The sequence below is a fragment of the Haliotis rufescens genome, unplaced genomic scaffold (assembly GCF_023055435.1).
Source record: "Haliotis rufescens isolate VD_foot unplaced genomic scaffold, xgHalRufe1.0.p SCAF_5, whole genome shotgun sequence".
Lineage (NCBI taxonomy): Eukaryota > Metazoa > Mollusca > Gastropoda > Lepetellida > Haliotidae > Haliotis > Haliotis rufescens.
The window spans coordinates 50551179-50567424 of NW_025964223.1; the positions used below are offsets into that span (position 1 = coordinate 50551179).

At 40.1% G+C, this 16246-nt stretch overlaps 1 protein-coding gene across 2 annotated transcripts in view; it reads left to right on the forward strand.

Annotated features, from left to right (window-relative positions):
• Window positions 1–16246, forward strand: part of LOC124126856 (ATP-dependent RNA helicase DHX33-like) — a 66969-nt gene that overhangs the window by 37174 nt on the left and 13549 nt on the right. For both annotated transcript variants that reach the window (XM_048384039.1, XM_048384040.1), the window contains exon 17: window positions 7689–7793. In XM_048384039.1, coding sequence (XP_048239996.1) covers window positions 7689–7793 — 105 coding nt within the window. The remainder of the gene's footprint in view (window positions 1–7688; window positions 7794–16246) is intronic.

Genomic DNA, 16246 nt, shown 5'->3' on the forward strand with positions numbered 1-16246 from the left:
ACCTGTGCCATGTTGATGGTCAGGTGAGTTGACTGGAAGTACAGGACCCTGCTGACGACACACAGTCTCTGCTAAAGCTATACTCCAAGAGGTGGGTGTATAGCCACAGTCTCTGCTATAGCTATACTCCAGGTGGGTGTATAACCACAGTCTCTACTATAGCTATACTCCAAGAGGTGGGTGTATAGCCACAGTCTCTACTATAGCTATACTCCAAGTGGTTGGTGTATAGCCACAGTCTCAGCTATAGCTATACTCCCAAGTGGTGGGTGTATAGCCACAGTCTCAGCTATATCTATACTCCAAGTGCTGGGTGTATAGCAAGAGTCTCTACTATAGCTATACACCAAGTGGTGGGTGTATAGCCACAGTCTCTGCTATAGCTATACACCAAGTGGTGGGTGTATAGCCACAGTCTCTGCTATAGCTATACTCCCAAGTGGTGGGTGTATAGCCACAGTCTCTACTATAGCTATACACCAAGTGGTGGGTGTATAGCCACAGTCTCAGCTATAGCTATACACCAAGTGGTGGGTGTATAGCCACAGTCTCTGCTATAGCTATACTCCCAAGTGGTGGGTGTATAGCCACAGTCTCTACTATAGCTATACACCAAGTGGTGGGTGTATAGCCACAGTCTCTACTATAGCTATACACCAAGTGGTGGGTGTATAGCCACAGTCTCTGCTATAGCTATACACCAAATGGTGGGTGTATAGCCAATCTCTTCTATAGATATACAACAGGTGGTGGGTGTATAGCCACATACTTAATGGAAGGCACTTGTGGTGGGACCCCATTAGATTAGCTCTTCAGCAACCCATGCTTGACGTAAAAGGCCTCTTTGCTTGTCGCTGACTTGGTTGAGGTATCTCTTTGTATCCCAATTGCGTGCATTGATGTTCATGATATCAATCACTGGATTGTCTGGTTCAGACTTCATTATTTACAGGCCTTCATCATATAGCTGGAATATTACTAAGTGCAATGTTAAACTACAAACAAACAAACTTAATAGTGTGCGAGGTGAAATGGTGTTGGAACTTTGCATTCATTATTATTTTCCTCATATAACGATGTGAATGTAAGTTTGTGTGTAGATGCTTGTACTAGTCCGGACTTGTGCTGGCTTCATTATGCTAGCCCACTGAGATGCAATGCTGCAGTTTAACATGGATACCCCACTCAGACACAGAATTCTGAGTCCGAGCCTACCTGTCCCAGTTTTATTCCCTTTTTGATGGATGCCAAGCTGGGTAACCATCTTTTGACGTCTTTTGGCATGAAGTGGCACCTAATGGGGAAATACATGCAGAAGTTGATCTCAAACGGTTTCATTACCCCAAATAGAATAACTCAAATGTTGTTTCCAGTCATCTCATATTAAGGCAGTGTGTTTTGCATAGCAGGTTATCTAAAAACGTTCTTTATCTAAGAAGGCTATCATAAAGTGCTGTTTAACTCCAAACAGGTTATCTTAAAGTGTTGTTGATCTCCAAGCAGGTTATCATAAAGTGCTGTTTATCTCCAAGCAGGTTATCATAAAGTGCTGTTTATCTCCAAGCAGGTTATCATAAAGTGCTGTTTATCTCCAAGCAGGTTATCATAAAGTGTTGTTTATCTCCAAGCAGGTTATCATAAAGTGCTGTTTATCTCCAAGCAGGTTATCATAAAGTGCTGTTTATCTCCAAACAGGTTATCATAAAGTGTTGTTTATCTCCAAACAGGTTATCATAAAGTGCTGTTTATCTCCAAACAGGTTATCTTAAAGTGCTGTTGATCTACAAACAGGTTATCATAAAGTGTTGTTTATCTCCAAGCAGGTTATCATAAAGTGCTGTTGATCACCACTTAGGTAGGTCGTCATAAGGTGTTGCTCTACTCAAAGTAATGTGGGTAATTTTTGTGTGTCATCTCATAGTCAGTTAACTCTAACTGTTGTTGATCATAACAATACCCATGGTCCTTGTTGCATCAAACATATTCACCACGATCCAAGATAAATTTATCATCAGATAATTAATAAAAATGATGTTTATACACAGCATTTTGACTTAGACTCCAGATCGAGAACACAGTAAACTATGGTTATAACGAACTCAAATGGACCTCTAATTTTAGTTCGTTATAACCCTAGTTCGTTATAAGCATATATACAAGATCTATACAGCAAATGTCAAGGACCAAAAATTAAGTTCGTAATATCCGTCAGTTCGTTATAAGCGTGTTCGTTATAAACGTATTTTACTGTATGTCAAATCTGTCACTTGCAACTCAGAACAGGATGTTGTGACTTGAATGCCCATAAGTGTTACAGACATATCTCTTGAGACCTTTCTTGTTCCTATGGTTCGATATGCGAGGGTACTGCTCATTATTTCTTCATATGTCCAAATTATAGCACCATAAGACCAAACTCCTACTTCTATACCATGGGATAGAACCTCCATTATAGCACCATAAGACCAAACTCCTACTTCTATACCATGGGATAGAACCTCCATTATAGCACCATAAGACCAAACTCCTACTTCTATACCATGGGATAGAACCTCCATTCTCTACTTGATGGCAATTCCTTAGAAGCCTCGAACATTAACAAAACAATTTTGGCATCAGTTCATGATTATATTTCACAGACAAAAAGATTTAAAATTGATCATATGGCTTTTTGCCCGTACCCAACATGCCTCCATCATGTCGACTGGTGTCATCTACAAGTTATTGCTACCCTGGCTGTATTTTCTTTTTGGATTGTATGTATCACTGGAAAGGTATTTATATAACTTGCACGACTTGTTTGCCTAATCCAGTCTGTGTATAACTTATGGAAATAAAATTTGTTTAAACCAAGATCATTCTCCAGAGCATGTCCGATGGCATTGATCTTAGCTCATGCTATCAACAAATGGTTTGTCTGTTTAAACCAAAACAGTAGACTGCTGAAATGTGTCTGTAATATTGTAAAACTGTAAGAAGGTAAAGTGAAAAACAGTAGGTATTTTTGAAGAAGTGAAAGCGTGGGTGTAGGCAGTTGATGCTCAACAGATATGAGCTGTAGGCAGCTATGTGTCATGCCTTACTTCAGCGCAACGCTGAACTGCACAGCAAGGAATTCAGCCAGACATGCACATTGTATTATCTCAATGCCAATACAGACAGCACCAAAACAACCACGAATGTGCCAAGATAAAACCGACCACTTGTGAATACTTCCAGTCCTTGTTAACTGGTGCAAAATAAAGGTCAAGGACATTCCTCAAGGTTATTTGATTTTTTCAAAACACTGGCAGCCATACATTGAAGTGAGACTGTTGTTGTTCATGGTGAGCGGATGCTGATGAATTAGAGTGGGCTTCAATACTGAATAGCATTCCATCATGTCGAATTATCTGCCTTGAACATAAGCTCGTGGTTCCTCAACTTTTATGAGAAAATAACGCAAATGTCAGTGTTTGTGTGTGAGCTGTTCTTGCCAATTGAAATGCGTGTTGCACTTTCTTCTGGCATGTTGGGTCTGTTTGCCCTGTGGTTTAACTGGGGTGTTGCTAGGTTCTCATTCTCTCCATGGAGCCCATTCTGGTATCTGTTGGCATTGGAGTCACTGAGACTACATGTACTAAAACCGGTGACCCTGTTGGCATTCTAGATCATTACCTCATGCTTGTTGACTGAAAAGGGGATTGGGTGGCCAGGCTTTGTAACTACAGATCGCGTGTCATCATGCCCTATGATGAGGGTGTGTGCCCATGCTTTCTGTCACTGGATATGTCATCGTATCCCAATTGCGTGGATCAATGCTCATGTTTTTAATCACCGGATCCCAACCAAATTTCCCACTGGGATCCCAACCAAATTTCCCATTGGGATTCCACAGAAATTTCCTCTAGGGATTGCTTGACCAGATTCGAATATATGCTGGCAACTGTGATATTTAATGTAAAGCTGGAGAGATTTTGTGTGATGAAATTATTGCAAGTGGCTTACAATAGCCTTAACTGTGTGCTGCCTGTGAAGATCAGGGTTAAAATAGGTCTTCAGCAACCTATGCTTGCCGTAAAAGGCCAATAACAGGATCAGGTGGTCAGGCTTGGTGAATGCATGCCATCATATCCCAATTGCTTGTTTCTATGCTCATGATGTCAATCACTGGATTGTCTACAGACCACTGTCACATGGATGAAATAGCAGAGATTAAAAAAAATAGAAAAATAAACTTTGTGGAAAGTTTTGTGACACCTTGTTGATGAGATCAAAGCTACTTTTGCATGTGTTATTTTCATAAGTAGGAAGTGGCATGATGAAATGGTAACTCAGTGATTTTTAAGCAATAGATGCATGTGTTGTTGACAAGGAAGTTTGTTTGTCTGACAATACAGGCAGGCTGGCATATGTGTGGACTACTCCTGTTATGTAAGAAACTTGACAAGCTGTGGCAGGTTTGTGAACTTTCCCGATCAGACTGTTGACAATGGGTGACAATGTGTAATGAAAGAAACAAGAGGGGAGGAATTATTTGTTTGATTATGCACTGGCTAGTTGACAATGTTTGGAAGTGAATAAAAGAAATTTTTGTTTGTTGTTGGTCTGCAAAACCAACTGTGTCATGAAACTATTGCGAATGTGTGTCACAAACATTTTTCACAGTACTTTCCTGCTCGCAAACTTTCCAGATTTACAGTATTTACTCACTCCATAAAACCAGCGTCAATCTTGCTCACTATAGCTGAATGGGTTCCTGTGACCTGATATTTAGTTTTCCCTGGCATACTGCATATATGTTGAGCATCTTTTGGGATTCAGGTGCCACTGTAGAGCCTCACTCTCTATGTAAGGGTCGACTAATGTTAGTTTTGAATGGTTACAGTGTGTGACCTGGCTGATCATGTGTCATCATATCCTGTTAAGATGGATTGTTGCTCATGACATCAACCTCTGGTTTTCTGTTCCAGACTTTGTTATTTACAGTACACCATGGCCACATTTATAAAACACAACAACTCAAGCATGTATGCTTTTAGTGAATTAACCAGTGAATGTTGATTTGTAATGCAGTCAGCAATATTATGTAATGGAGAAATCACAGAAATCTCTTGCTCCCGGGAGTAGAATCAACTCACCCCGAATTAGCGAGTGAATGTTGATTTGTAATACAGTCAGCAATGTTATGTGATGGAGCTATGTAACATGTCAAGAACCAAGGAAAGCATTAGGAGTCAGGGGTCCAAGATGTTTCTGTGTGGCAGGTGCAGCAGCCATGTAATAAATGTTCCCCTCCGTCATTTGAACAGAGATCTGTTTCATTGCTGCCGGACCTGTGCAAGATGAGCTGTGCTGTGAATGTTCTGATGCTTGTTTCGTAATAGTATGGCTTGAAGACTGTGACAGCGTCCCTTCCTGGCCCTCTTGTTGCCTCATGTTGTAGTGTCAGTATTCAGATTGCCTGCCTCCATCTGTCTTTCCAGATTCATAGTCGGGCAGAATAGGTCCCCAGTACCTGATGCATGTCATGAGAGTGTGAACAATGTCTGACAGGGCTGATGGTGTGTCATCGTACCACAATGAGATGGAGCATTCTCATGTGTAGTCTGGAAGTTAATTTAAGATACCGACGTTTACTACAATATCTGAAAAACTATTGGACCTACTCCAGTCAAAGTTGGTATGAGATTATTAATCAGTCATACATAACTGGATATTACATTTAAAGACAATCGGTGCATGAATATAAAATCTGTGTATTTAGCTATCACTATATTTCATCAACAACCAGACCTGTTCGTCACGGGTGGAACGAGCATTCATTGTAACAGCCATCTGCATAATGCTACCCCTGCGTCACAGAGCCATATGACACAGTTGAACCAATCAACTCAACTCGAAAGGTTGTGCGGGAATCACGCACGGTTGTTGATGAAATATAGTGATAGCTAAATAGAATTTTTTTTATCCATGCACCGATTGTCTATAAATGTAATATCCAGTTATGTATGACTGTTTAATAATCTCATACCAACTTTGCCTGGAGTAGGTCCAATAGTTTTTCAGATATTGTAGTAAACGTCGGTACCTTAAATTACCTTCCAGACTATAATCAAACACTGGATGGATTCACCCAGACTCCAATGTGTACAAGGCACAGTCATATACCATAGGGTAGACTAGCTCTCGCCAGCGCATGCACCACCCACCCACCCACCCACCGAGTTTCTTTTCTGTTGGTCGTTGCCTAAGGTGGAAAGTTTTCATGCCTTCATGTCGAAACTTGTTTAATTGCTCCGACTGCAGTGTGATTCTAACTTCTATCCCCCATCTTTGTTTCCATGAGTATCTGTCAGTGAGTTTGGTTTACCACTGCTGCCCAGTCTGGAAGCCTCATGAAGTGGCATTAAACAACCAACTGGGTAATGAAATAAAGTGCTTGTATGAATGTGGGGTAATGAACATCAACGGCAAACTTGATGCATGTGGTCTTTGAAGATGACTCGTGTTACGTTATGCTTAACACAGTTGAGATGCTAACTCAAAACACATTCTCAGACTCTAATGTAGGTTTAATCTAGAGTCAAGGGACATTATGTTTCAGCTTTTGTACACACCCAGTCTTGAATTGTGCAATTGTTGCACTCTGTAATTCAATACGTACAGCGTTATTTTTTTCTTTAATGCATTAAATAAACATACAGATAATGCTAATATTAACGAAATAAATAGCTCTGCTCTCAGACAGCGCCTGCATTAGTGAGACACTGAGGAAGTGTCATTTTTCTGCTTGGAGACAAAATAAGAATTCAGACTCCCAGGAATTTCAATATCTAAACACAATTGTTATTTGTTTTACAGTTTTATTAATTCTTGAGCTCACCTGGCCTGTAAACATTTGGAAAAAATGTAAGGCAATAGAAAAATTATTCTCCTTGGAGTTTTTCATTTAAAGTTAATTTTACACATGTGTAATGCAACAATGTTCTACAAGAGTAGATTCATTTTTTGCAGATTTAGAAACACTAGAAATTTAGTTTCTTGTTTCCTATCTGTTAATACATTTGCATTCAGTATTTTATGTAGAAAATATTTGAATAGCAATGCTGACAGCAATTTGTTAAGTGGCGGTCTTGTTGACATATTAAACTGATGACTACTTATCTAGGTGAGCTACAATGCATGGGATTTCTCAAGAGGTATTTTTTATTTTGGAATAGTAGTAAGGCCTTTGATCTTTCTTGTAATATACTGCTCAGTATTACTGTAGTTGAACGTCATGCCATGACAGATTAACTACAGTAAAATACGTTTATAACGAACACGCTTAAAACGAACTGACGGATATTACAAACCTTATTTTTGGTCCCAGCCATTTGCTGTATAGATGTTGTATATATGCTTATAACGAACAACGGTTATAACGAACTAAAATAAGTGGTCCATTTGAGTTTGTTATAACCATAGTTTACTGTATAGTAATATGAAAGAATTGGGAGATCCTTAACTTCTTTTAAGAAGTATATTTGAATCAAGGGATCTCCAAATTGATAACTATTAGCATAGGGTTATGTCAAGAACACCTTAACATTAATTCTTAATTTCTTCGAACACTATCTTGACCAACTATTCTATTAATTATATCAATAAAGATATTGATATAAAATTGTCATGTTATTGCAAATCCCTGTTTTTTTCCCTGACAGAGAGAAGAGGCTCTTGCAGCAAGGAAGAAGTTCATCTCCAGTGAAGGAGACAGCATCACGTTGCTCAACATCTACAAGGCATACAAGGGGGTCGGGGGAAACAAGGTACTAGAATATTTTGTTGTTGCAAATGTAGCTTTATGAAATCCTGTATGGTGAGCTAAGAGACAAACTGATGTCAAAATTTGAGATGTTCGCTGGTTGTGACAGACTTGAGAATCAAGCGTGGTATTCATGGCAAGTGCTGCATGTCTTTGTCCAACTCATTTTGCTGAGATTGGCCTGCTGGCTTTACCAGACATTATGTGTTGCTTCCTGTGCAGTTGACAACCAAGATTACTATACTCTGCCAGTCTACTTGGATGCCACAAAGAATGGTTACCGTATTCGACGTAATAAGCGCCCCACTCTAATAAGCGCCCACTGCGATATTTGCTAATATATTGGCTAGTGAACAATCCCAATTAGCACCCCGTCCGATGGATCAATGTACACAAGACTTATTAATTCACATATAGTACTCACTCGTGTGTTATATGCACCCTTAATTATGGGCAATTACATTCTGGAAAAATATACTTGTTGTACATAAACACTTCAGGCTGTCAGCATAAACCACGAAATTCATCTTTCAACTCTGTTTTTTCCACCAAAATAATTTTTTAATAAGAGCCCCCTATTTCTAATTTTGACAGCGCCCTGGGCGCTTACTACATTGAATATGGTATTTGACTCATTAAGACTAGTCAGTTGTTTTATGCAAGTTGAACTGTAACTAACATTATGCTGATATTCTGATAAGAAATACAATCAAACTTACGACTGTTCATTTTCCTATTTTCTTCTCTCGATCCTCTGGTATTGTTTCATACTTGGAAATTACCTCTATAAATAGTCAGCAAGTACAGTCACTATTGTTATGACATCTCTGATATTCATGGTAGTCCTATACATGTCAGATGTAGACTTGAACTGTGTCAACTTGGGACTCCCATGTTCATGTCTGGGATTGCTGCTGAGAGTCCCTACAGCCTGCCCTTGTTGAACGTAAACGTTGGCTGGGAATGACCACTGGGATCGCTGCTGAGAGTCTCTACACTCTGCCCTCGTTGAACGTAAACGTTACATGGCTGGGAATGACCACTGGGTTCAATGAGAGAGCAGCTCCAATGGGGAAGCGAGACTTGACTTGATGATGAAGCTGAAATTTCATTACTCACTCACTGATTCCATATGAGAGGTTGCTGTAATTGATTTAGCTCTTGTTTCAGTACTCACTCATTCATTCCATATGATTGGCCAGCTTATGTGATGAAACTGATGTTTCAATGTTAATTTGCTGATAACATATAATATTTGAGAGACAAGGGTAGCTGAAAAGCGGGAGAGCTGATATTTCAATACTTCCTCACTTCAAATGAGAGGCTATATTGCTCAAAAGAAAAACAAGGTTTGACCTGGATTTACAGAATACTGACAGTATCTATTACAGAATACTGACAGTATCTTTTAATACAAATAGCCGTTCCTTACTTATGATAAGTCCTGACTGATAAATATCATGGCCTAGAAATTCAGTTTAGTTTCATTGGCTTCACACAGAGAAACAAGATGGCCACCATATGTATATTACCTGAGGTGCATTAATTACTGCCAGGTAACAGCTGCCACTGTAGCCATGGCTAGTGTTGTCCCTGACGCTGTACCCAGTGTTTAGTGGTGGATGTATGTGATGCAGATAAGTTCCTGGGAAAGTAATTGCTTTCAGACAGTAGGAGGTGTTTGGCTTGGCTTGCTACCAACAGGTCAGGTTTGAATCCCAGCAGATGCTGAGTCGTGGGGATCTCTGACAACATGGTTGAGTCAGCAGTAATAGGTTAAATGTGCTGAAGCCCCTGCAGACATGGGGAGGCTTTGGTCTGTCAGTAAGACAATAGTCTAACAGCTGCTGGCTCATGTACGACTTGCAGGTAAAGGGGTTCATTTGGAGAAAGATCAGTTGCTGTTTGATGAATTATACTTTGCTGAAGTCATGTATTAAAGACCAAACATGAGTAGGTCTATTACCAGACGTCTATCCGCCAAGTTTGTTTGATGCTGCTAATATAGCCGCACACAACAGTGTAGACCACTATTTGAAAAATAGGGCAATAAAGCTCTAAATATACAGAAAATTTTACATCGCTTACATAGGTGTCGTTTAATATGATTAAACATCAACATTGAATATCAGAGCAGTCCATATCCTCCAAAAATTGGACATAAACATCGGAAAAGTATTTGAAAAGATTTTTGTTTGTTTGTTTGTTGTTTAACGCCGCACTCAGCAATATTCCAGCTATATGTTGGCGGTGTGTAAAATAATCGAGTCTGGACCAGACAGTCCAGTGATTGACATCATGAGCATCGATCCACGCAATTGGGATCGATGACATGTATCAACCAAGTCAGCGAGCCTGACCACCCGATCCCATTAGTCGTCTTTTACGACAAGCATAGTCGCCTTTTACGACAAGTATGGGTTGTTGAAGACCTATTCTACCCCGGAATCTAGAGAAGTTCCCTAATGGCTTGTGACAAGCTCATCAGTGACATCTTTTGATTACACTTTTAAAAAAACAGGTACTATTTAGGAGATGAACCTACTGTGTTTTGTAATCTGAAGTAGTTCCACTGTAGAGTGAATGTCTACTCTACAGTGGGACTACATCAAATTTCAAAACACAGTAGGTTTATAGATCTTCATTCTACCATGACGGCAAGAGCAGTTTGAACACTGTGCTAGATGGGTACAAAGATTCACTATCTTGGAACATTCCGAAAAGGGGACATGGGTAGTTATTAATGAAACAAATATTACAATGAGTAATAATAAATAAGTTCAACATTAAAATACCTATTGTCTTGACTAGTTCAGAAAATAAAGGTTTGAAAGACATAGTTTTTCAAAAAGAAGTTGTCCAAAGGTATATGTTTTAATTTTGTCGCAACCTGTTGTGCACTGTTTGGACTCACAAAATAATTTCTTGGTGTTTAAGGGCTTAATATATTTATAGAGGGTTCTGTAGCAAAAATGTCATGGTAGAATTTGTATTGACTTTAGTAATTAAACTTTACATTAACTGATGTAATTCAAGCTGTTGTGTAGGGCCAAGCCCTCCACCCAAACTGTTATTTAAGAGAGGCAACAAGAAATGGTATCTGAAAAACATAAAACATTACTAAGAAAGGAGCTTGTGCATATCCCTTTCTAAACTGGCAGGTGTCGAGTACACTTCATTCTTGCCTGGAAGATCAATCAAATCATGCACTGTTGATAGAATAAATACAACCAATAGTTTATTTCACAGACCAAGTTCAGCTGGTGTATGTTATTTGCCATTGCATCACCTCAATACCATTCTCACTTGCACCACCACAATACCATTCTCACTTGCACTACCACAATACCATTCTCACTTGCACCACCACAATACCATTCTCACTTGCACTACCACAATACCATTCTCACTTGCACTACCACAATACCATTCTCACTTGCACTACCACAATACCATTCTCACTTGCACCACCACAATACCATTCTCACTTGCACTACCACAATACCATTCTCACTTGCACTACCACAATACCATTCTCACTTGCACCACCACAATACCATTCTCACTTGCACCACCACAATACCATTCTCACTTGCACTACCACAATACCATTCTCACTTGCACCACCACAATACCATTCTCACTTGCACCACCACAATACCATTCTCACTTGCACTACCACAATACCATTCTCACTTGCACTACCACAATACCATTCTCACTTGCACCACCACAATACCATTCTCACTCTCACCACCACAATACCATTCTCACGTTCACCACCTCAATACCATTCTCACTTGCACCACCACAATACCATTCTCACTTGCACCACCACAATACCATTCTCACTTGCACTACCACAATACCATTCTCACTTGCACTACCACAATACCATTCTCACTTGCACCACCACAATACCATTCTCACTTGCACCACCACAATACCATTCTCACTTGCACCACCACAATACCATTCTCACTTGCACCACCACAATACCATTCTCACTTGCACTACCACAATACCATTCTCACTTGCACCACCACAATACCATTCTCACTTTCACCACCACAATACCATTCTCACTTGCACCACCACAATACCATTCTCACTTGCACCACCACAATACCATTCTCACTTGCACTACCACAATACCATTCTCACTTGCACCACCACAATACCATTCTCACTTTCATCACCTCAATACCATTCTCACTTGCACCACCACAATACCATTCTCACTTGCACTACCACAATACCATTCTCACTTGCACTACCACAATACCATTCTCACTTGCACTACCACAATACCATTCTCACTTGCACCACCACAATACCATTCTCACTTGCACTACCACAATACCATTCTCACTTGCACTACCACAATACCATTCTCACTTGCACCACCACAATACCATTCTCACTTTCACCACCACAATACCATTCTCACTTGCACTACCACAATACCATTCTCACTTGCACCACCACAATACCATTCTCACTTGCACTACCACAATACCATTCTCACTTGCACTACCACAATACCATTCTCACTTGCACCACCACAATACCATTCTCACTCTCACCACCACAATACCATTCTCACGTTCACCACCTCAATACCATTCTCACTTGCACCACCACAATACCATTCTCACTTGCACCACCACAATACCATTCTCACTTGCACTACCACAATACCATTCTCACTTGCACCACCACAATACCATTCTCACTTGCACCACCACAATACCATTCTCACTTTAACCACCACAATACCATTCTCACTTGCACCACCACAATACCATTCTCACTTTCACCACCACAATACCATTCTCACTTGCACCACCACAATACCATTCTCACTTGCACTACCACAATACCATTCTCACTTGCACTACCACAATACCATTCTCACTTGCACCACCACAATACCATTCTCACTCTCACCACCACAATACCATTCTCACGTTCACCACCTCAATACCATTCTCACTTGCACCACCACAATACCATTCTCACTTGCACCACCACAATACCATTCTCACTTGCACTACCACAATACCATTCTCACTTGCACCACCACAATACCATTCTCACTTGCACCACCACAATACCATTCTCACTTTCACCACCACAATACCATTCTCACTTGCACCACCACAATACTATTCTCACTTGCATCACCTCAATACCATTCTCACTTGCACCACCACAATACCATTCTCACTTGCACTACCACAATACCATTCTCACTTTCACCACCACAATACCATTCTCACTTTAACCACCACAATACCATTTTCACTTTCACCACCACAATACCATTCTCACTTGCACCACCACAATACCATTCTCACTTGCACCACCACAATGCCATTATTCTGTCACCTCTTAAAAGAACCTTGTGATAGATTAACTGCACTGCATTGACTATGTGCCTTGGTTGTAGTGGACTCTCCTGCAGATGTAATTACACCCACACATGGCTCCATCACTGCACTGTGATGACCATGTGCTTGGTTATAATGGACTCTCCCGCACATGTAGTTACACCCACAGAGTGGGATCTTGTATAGCACCTTGAAGACCCTGGTTGTAGTGGACTCTCCCACACATGTAGTTACACCCACAGAGTGGGATCTTATATGGCACCTTGATGACCCTGGTTGTAGTGGACTCTCCCGCACATGTAGTTACACCCACAGCGTGGGATCTTGTATGGCACCTTGATGACCCTGGTTGTAGTGGACTCTCCCGCACATGTAGTGACACCCACAGAGTGGGATCTTGTATGGCACCCTGATGACCCTGGTTGTAGTGGACTCTCCCGCACATGTAGTTACACCCACAGAGTCGTATCTTGTATAGCACCTTGATGACCCTGGTTGTAGTGGACTCTCCCACACAAGGAATTTTTTAGTGGCTGCGATGATATAGCTGGAATATTGCACTAAACAAAACATAAACAAACTGTGATGCCATCAATGGTACCTTAGATGACTCAGAAGCATGGCAAGCCAAGTCTTATCTGTGGAAGATGCATGTCTACAGCATACAGGACTGTATTGTCCTAACTGTTACCATCTCCAGGTTGACGTCATGTAAAAATGTGATCATTTCTTCAAGGGATGTCTCAAATATGGACTTGTTCTTCAAGCCTTCATGCTTCCCCCTTCACTTCCTGCACCTGTTTACAATCCCGTGCAGGTTTAATTGTAGTGTTAGGATGGTGTTAAAGAAAAACATGCCTCTACATCCTTCATTGCATCATAGCAGGTTTAATTACATATTGCACAAACATAAAGACATTTCATGGTTTCAGGGCTCGAAATTAGAAAAACTAATTCAGTTTACGTGTGCCTTGTATTTATTACCGAATAATTATAACAAATAGCGATCGTCTGCTAGGTTTTTAACAACAATTAACATGATTAACCACTTCCGTTTGAAACTAAAGACCTACATGATATTTGTGATACTCCGTCAAAATATGGAAAGGTGCGATTACATTCAAATGTATTGCGTGCAATCTAGAACATCTCGTCAAACATCTGTAAGATACAGTCAACGAAAATCACTGAATACTGCCAATTGATTTTGCTACAGGAAGTTGTTTAGTCAAACATCCAACTATTGGGGAAAACTCTTTCATTTCACAGTTTAATTTTGTCAAGATGTATTTGATTAACGTAAGTACTTTTGTTGAAAATGACCATGCCCACGAGTCACTGTACATAAAATTCAAATGTGCCATTTCCTATTTCATGTCTGCCATTGGCTCGGCGGCACTAGTAATTTCAAGCCTGCATGGTGGATTCATCTTTTTCATGGAATTTTGTTTGTATACATACCAGTTCTGTATTTTATATGATCTATTACAAAATGAACTGCTAAAGTTGAGTATTGTAAGATCTAGCAATATGCAATATATGCCCAAGAATCTGCATGAGTTCTACCATGGATGTGTGTCGCTTGTTGAACTATGAAACATCTTTTTGACAGGTCGTCTGTGTGCCTTGCTTTGTAACTGGCAGATATGCTTGTGTGTAGACGACCTACTGCACTAACATTGTGTGTGATCCATCAACAGACATCACTTCTTCCACTCTTCGGCATAAGAACACATACTATGTGGCGTCAGAGACCATATAATAGATCTATTATATGGTCTCTGGTGGCGTAGAAGACACAGAATATGTCACAGGCATTTAGTAATCTTGACTTTTTGTTGCACTGTTGTCTACATTGATAGATTTCTTATTTTTTTGTCATAAGTCTCATTACTGGGCTCGGTACATGCTGATAGTTTAGCAGATAGTGTTTTCCTGACACCTTATATCTATTGATGTGCCAGGTGGTCGTGATTAGGGCCTGTTTCCTTCCTGCTATCTGTGAAGGACTTTGATTTCTGCAAGAGTTGTAGAAACAGAGCCTGTACATGGGATTTTCTGCCCATAAAACCAGGACTGTTAACATTTTTTAATACATGAGCAGTTGTCAACTATTAGCAGAGTAGCATCTGTTTTAGATCAGAACACACAAGATAGTGTTTGAGTCAGTCTCTGTGTTTCTTCAGCCCACACGTTCATTATAGATCCTACCTGTTGTTGCCTCTTAATGTTGCTATCCTCCACGCTGTGGAGGTTAAAGTGTAATTAAGTGCCCCAAGCATCAGTTAACCCAGTCCATATGCTGTCCATCTACATGATGAGGGCTGACATGCATGGTCTTGTTAGGGTGAAGTCTTCATGAAGCTTGTTACATGCTGGGGAAAGTCTGGTGAAGGCTTCATCACCATCCAGTAGTTAGTTTGGGGGCACAACTGAAATGTCAAATGTACTGGAAACATAGCTGTACATTGTAAACAGTATGGTTACTCCATTTTACCATTACAGAATTAATGGTGAACAATTTGGTGTCAGCAAATACAAAGATCTTGAGTGAACAGGAAGCAAAGTGGACATAATATTCGTACGTCATACTTTTTCAACCAAAGCCGAAGAGTGTTATAAATAACTTATGATCCATCTAAATGCAAGAAATACCGGAAAGAATAAGAAACACCAGGATACCTTTTAGTGAAACAATACAGTAGTCACGGTATATAACAAATTTGATGACAGCGAGAGAAAGACCACATGAAGCATGCAGACAACTGAAGTCATGACATTTTTGATTGAACACCCAGGGCTTATTTGGAAAACAGTGGGTAACAATACTGATCATGATATGTGAGATTGTGGGTTCGATTCATGGAATTTTCATGTGAAAAAAATGTGACATTTTAGCCAGTTACAAAATCAACGTACGATGCATATTTTATATCGGTATTTACAATTCAACTGTAAAACCTCCAAGCAGGTCTTACATTTCAAATGTAAAACCATTCAGCAGGTCTTACTTAAAAGTAGTTCCTCTCACAAGGTTACTATGAGATAGCAAAATACCTATAAT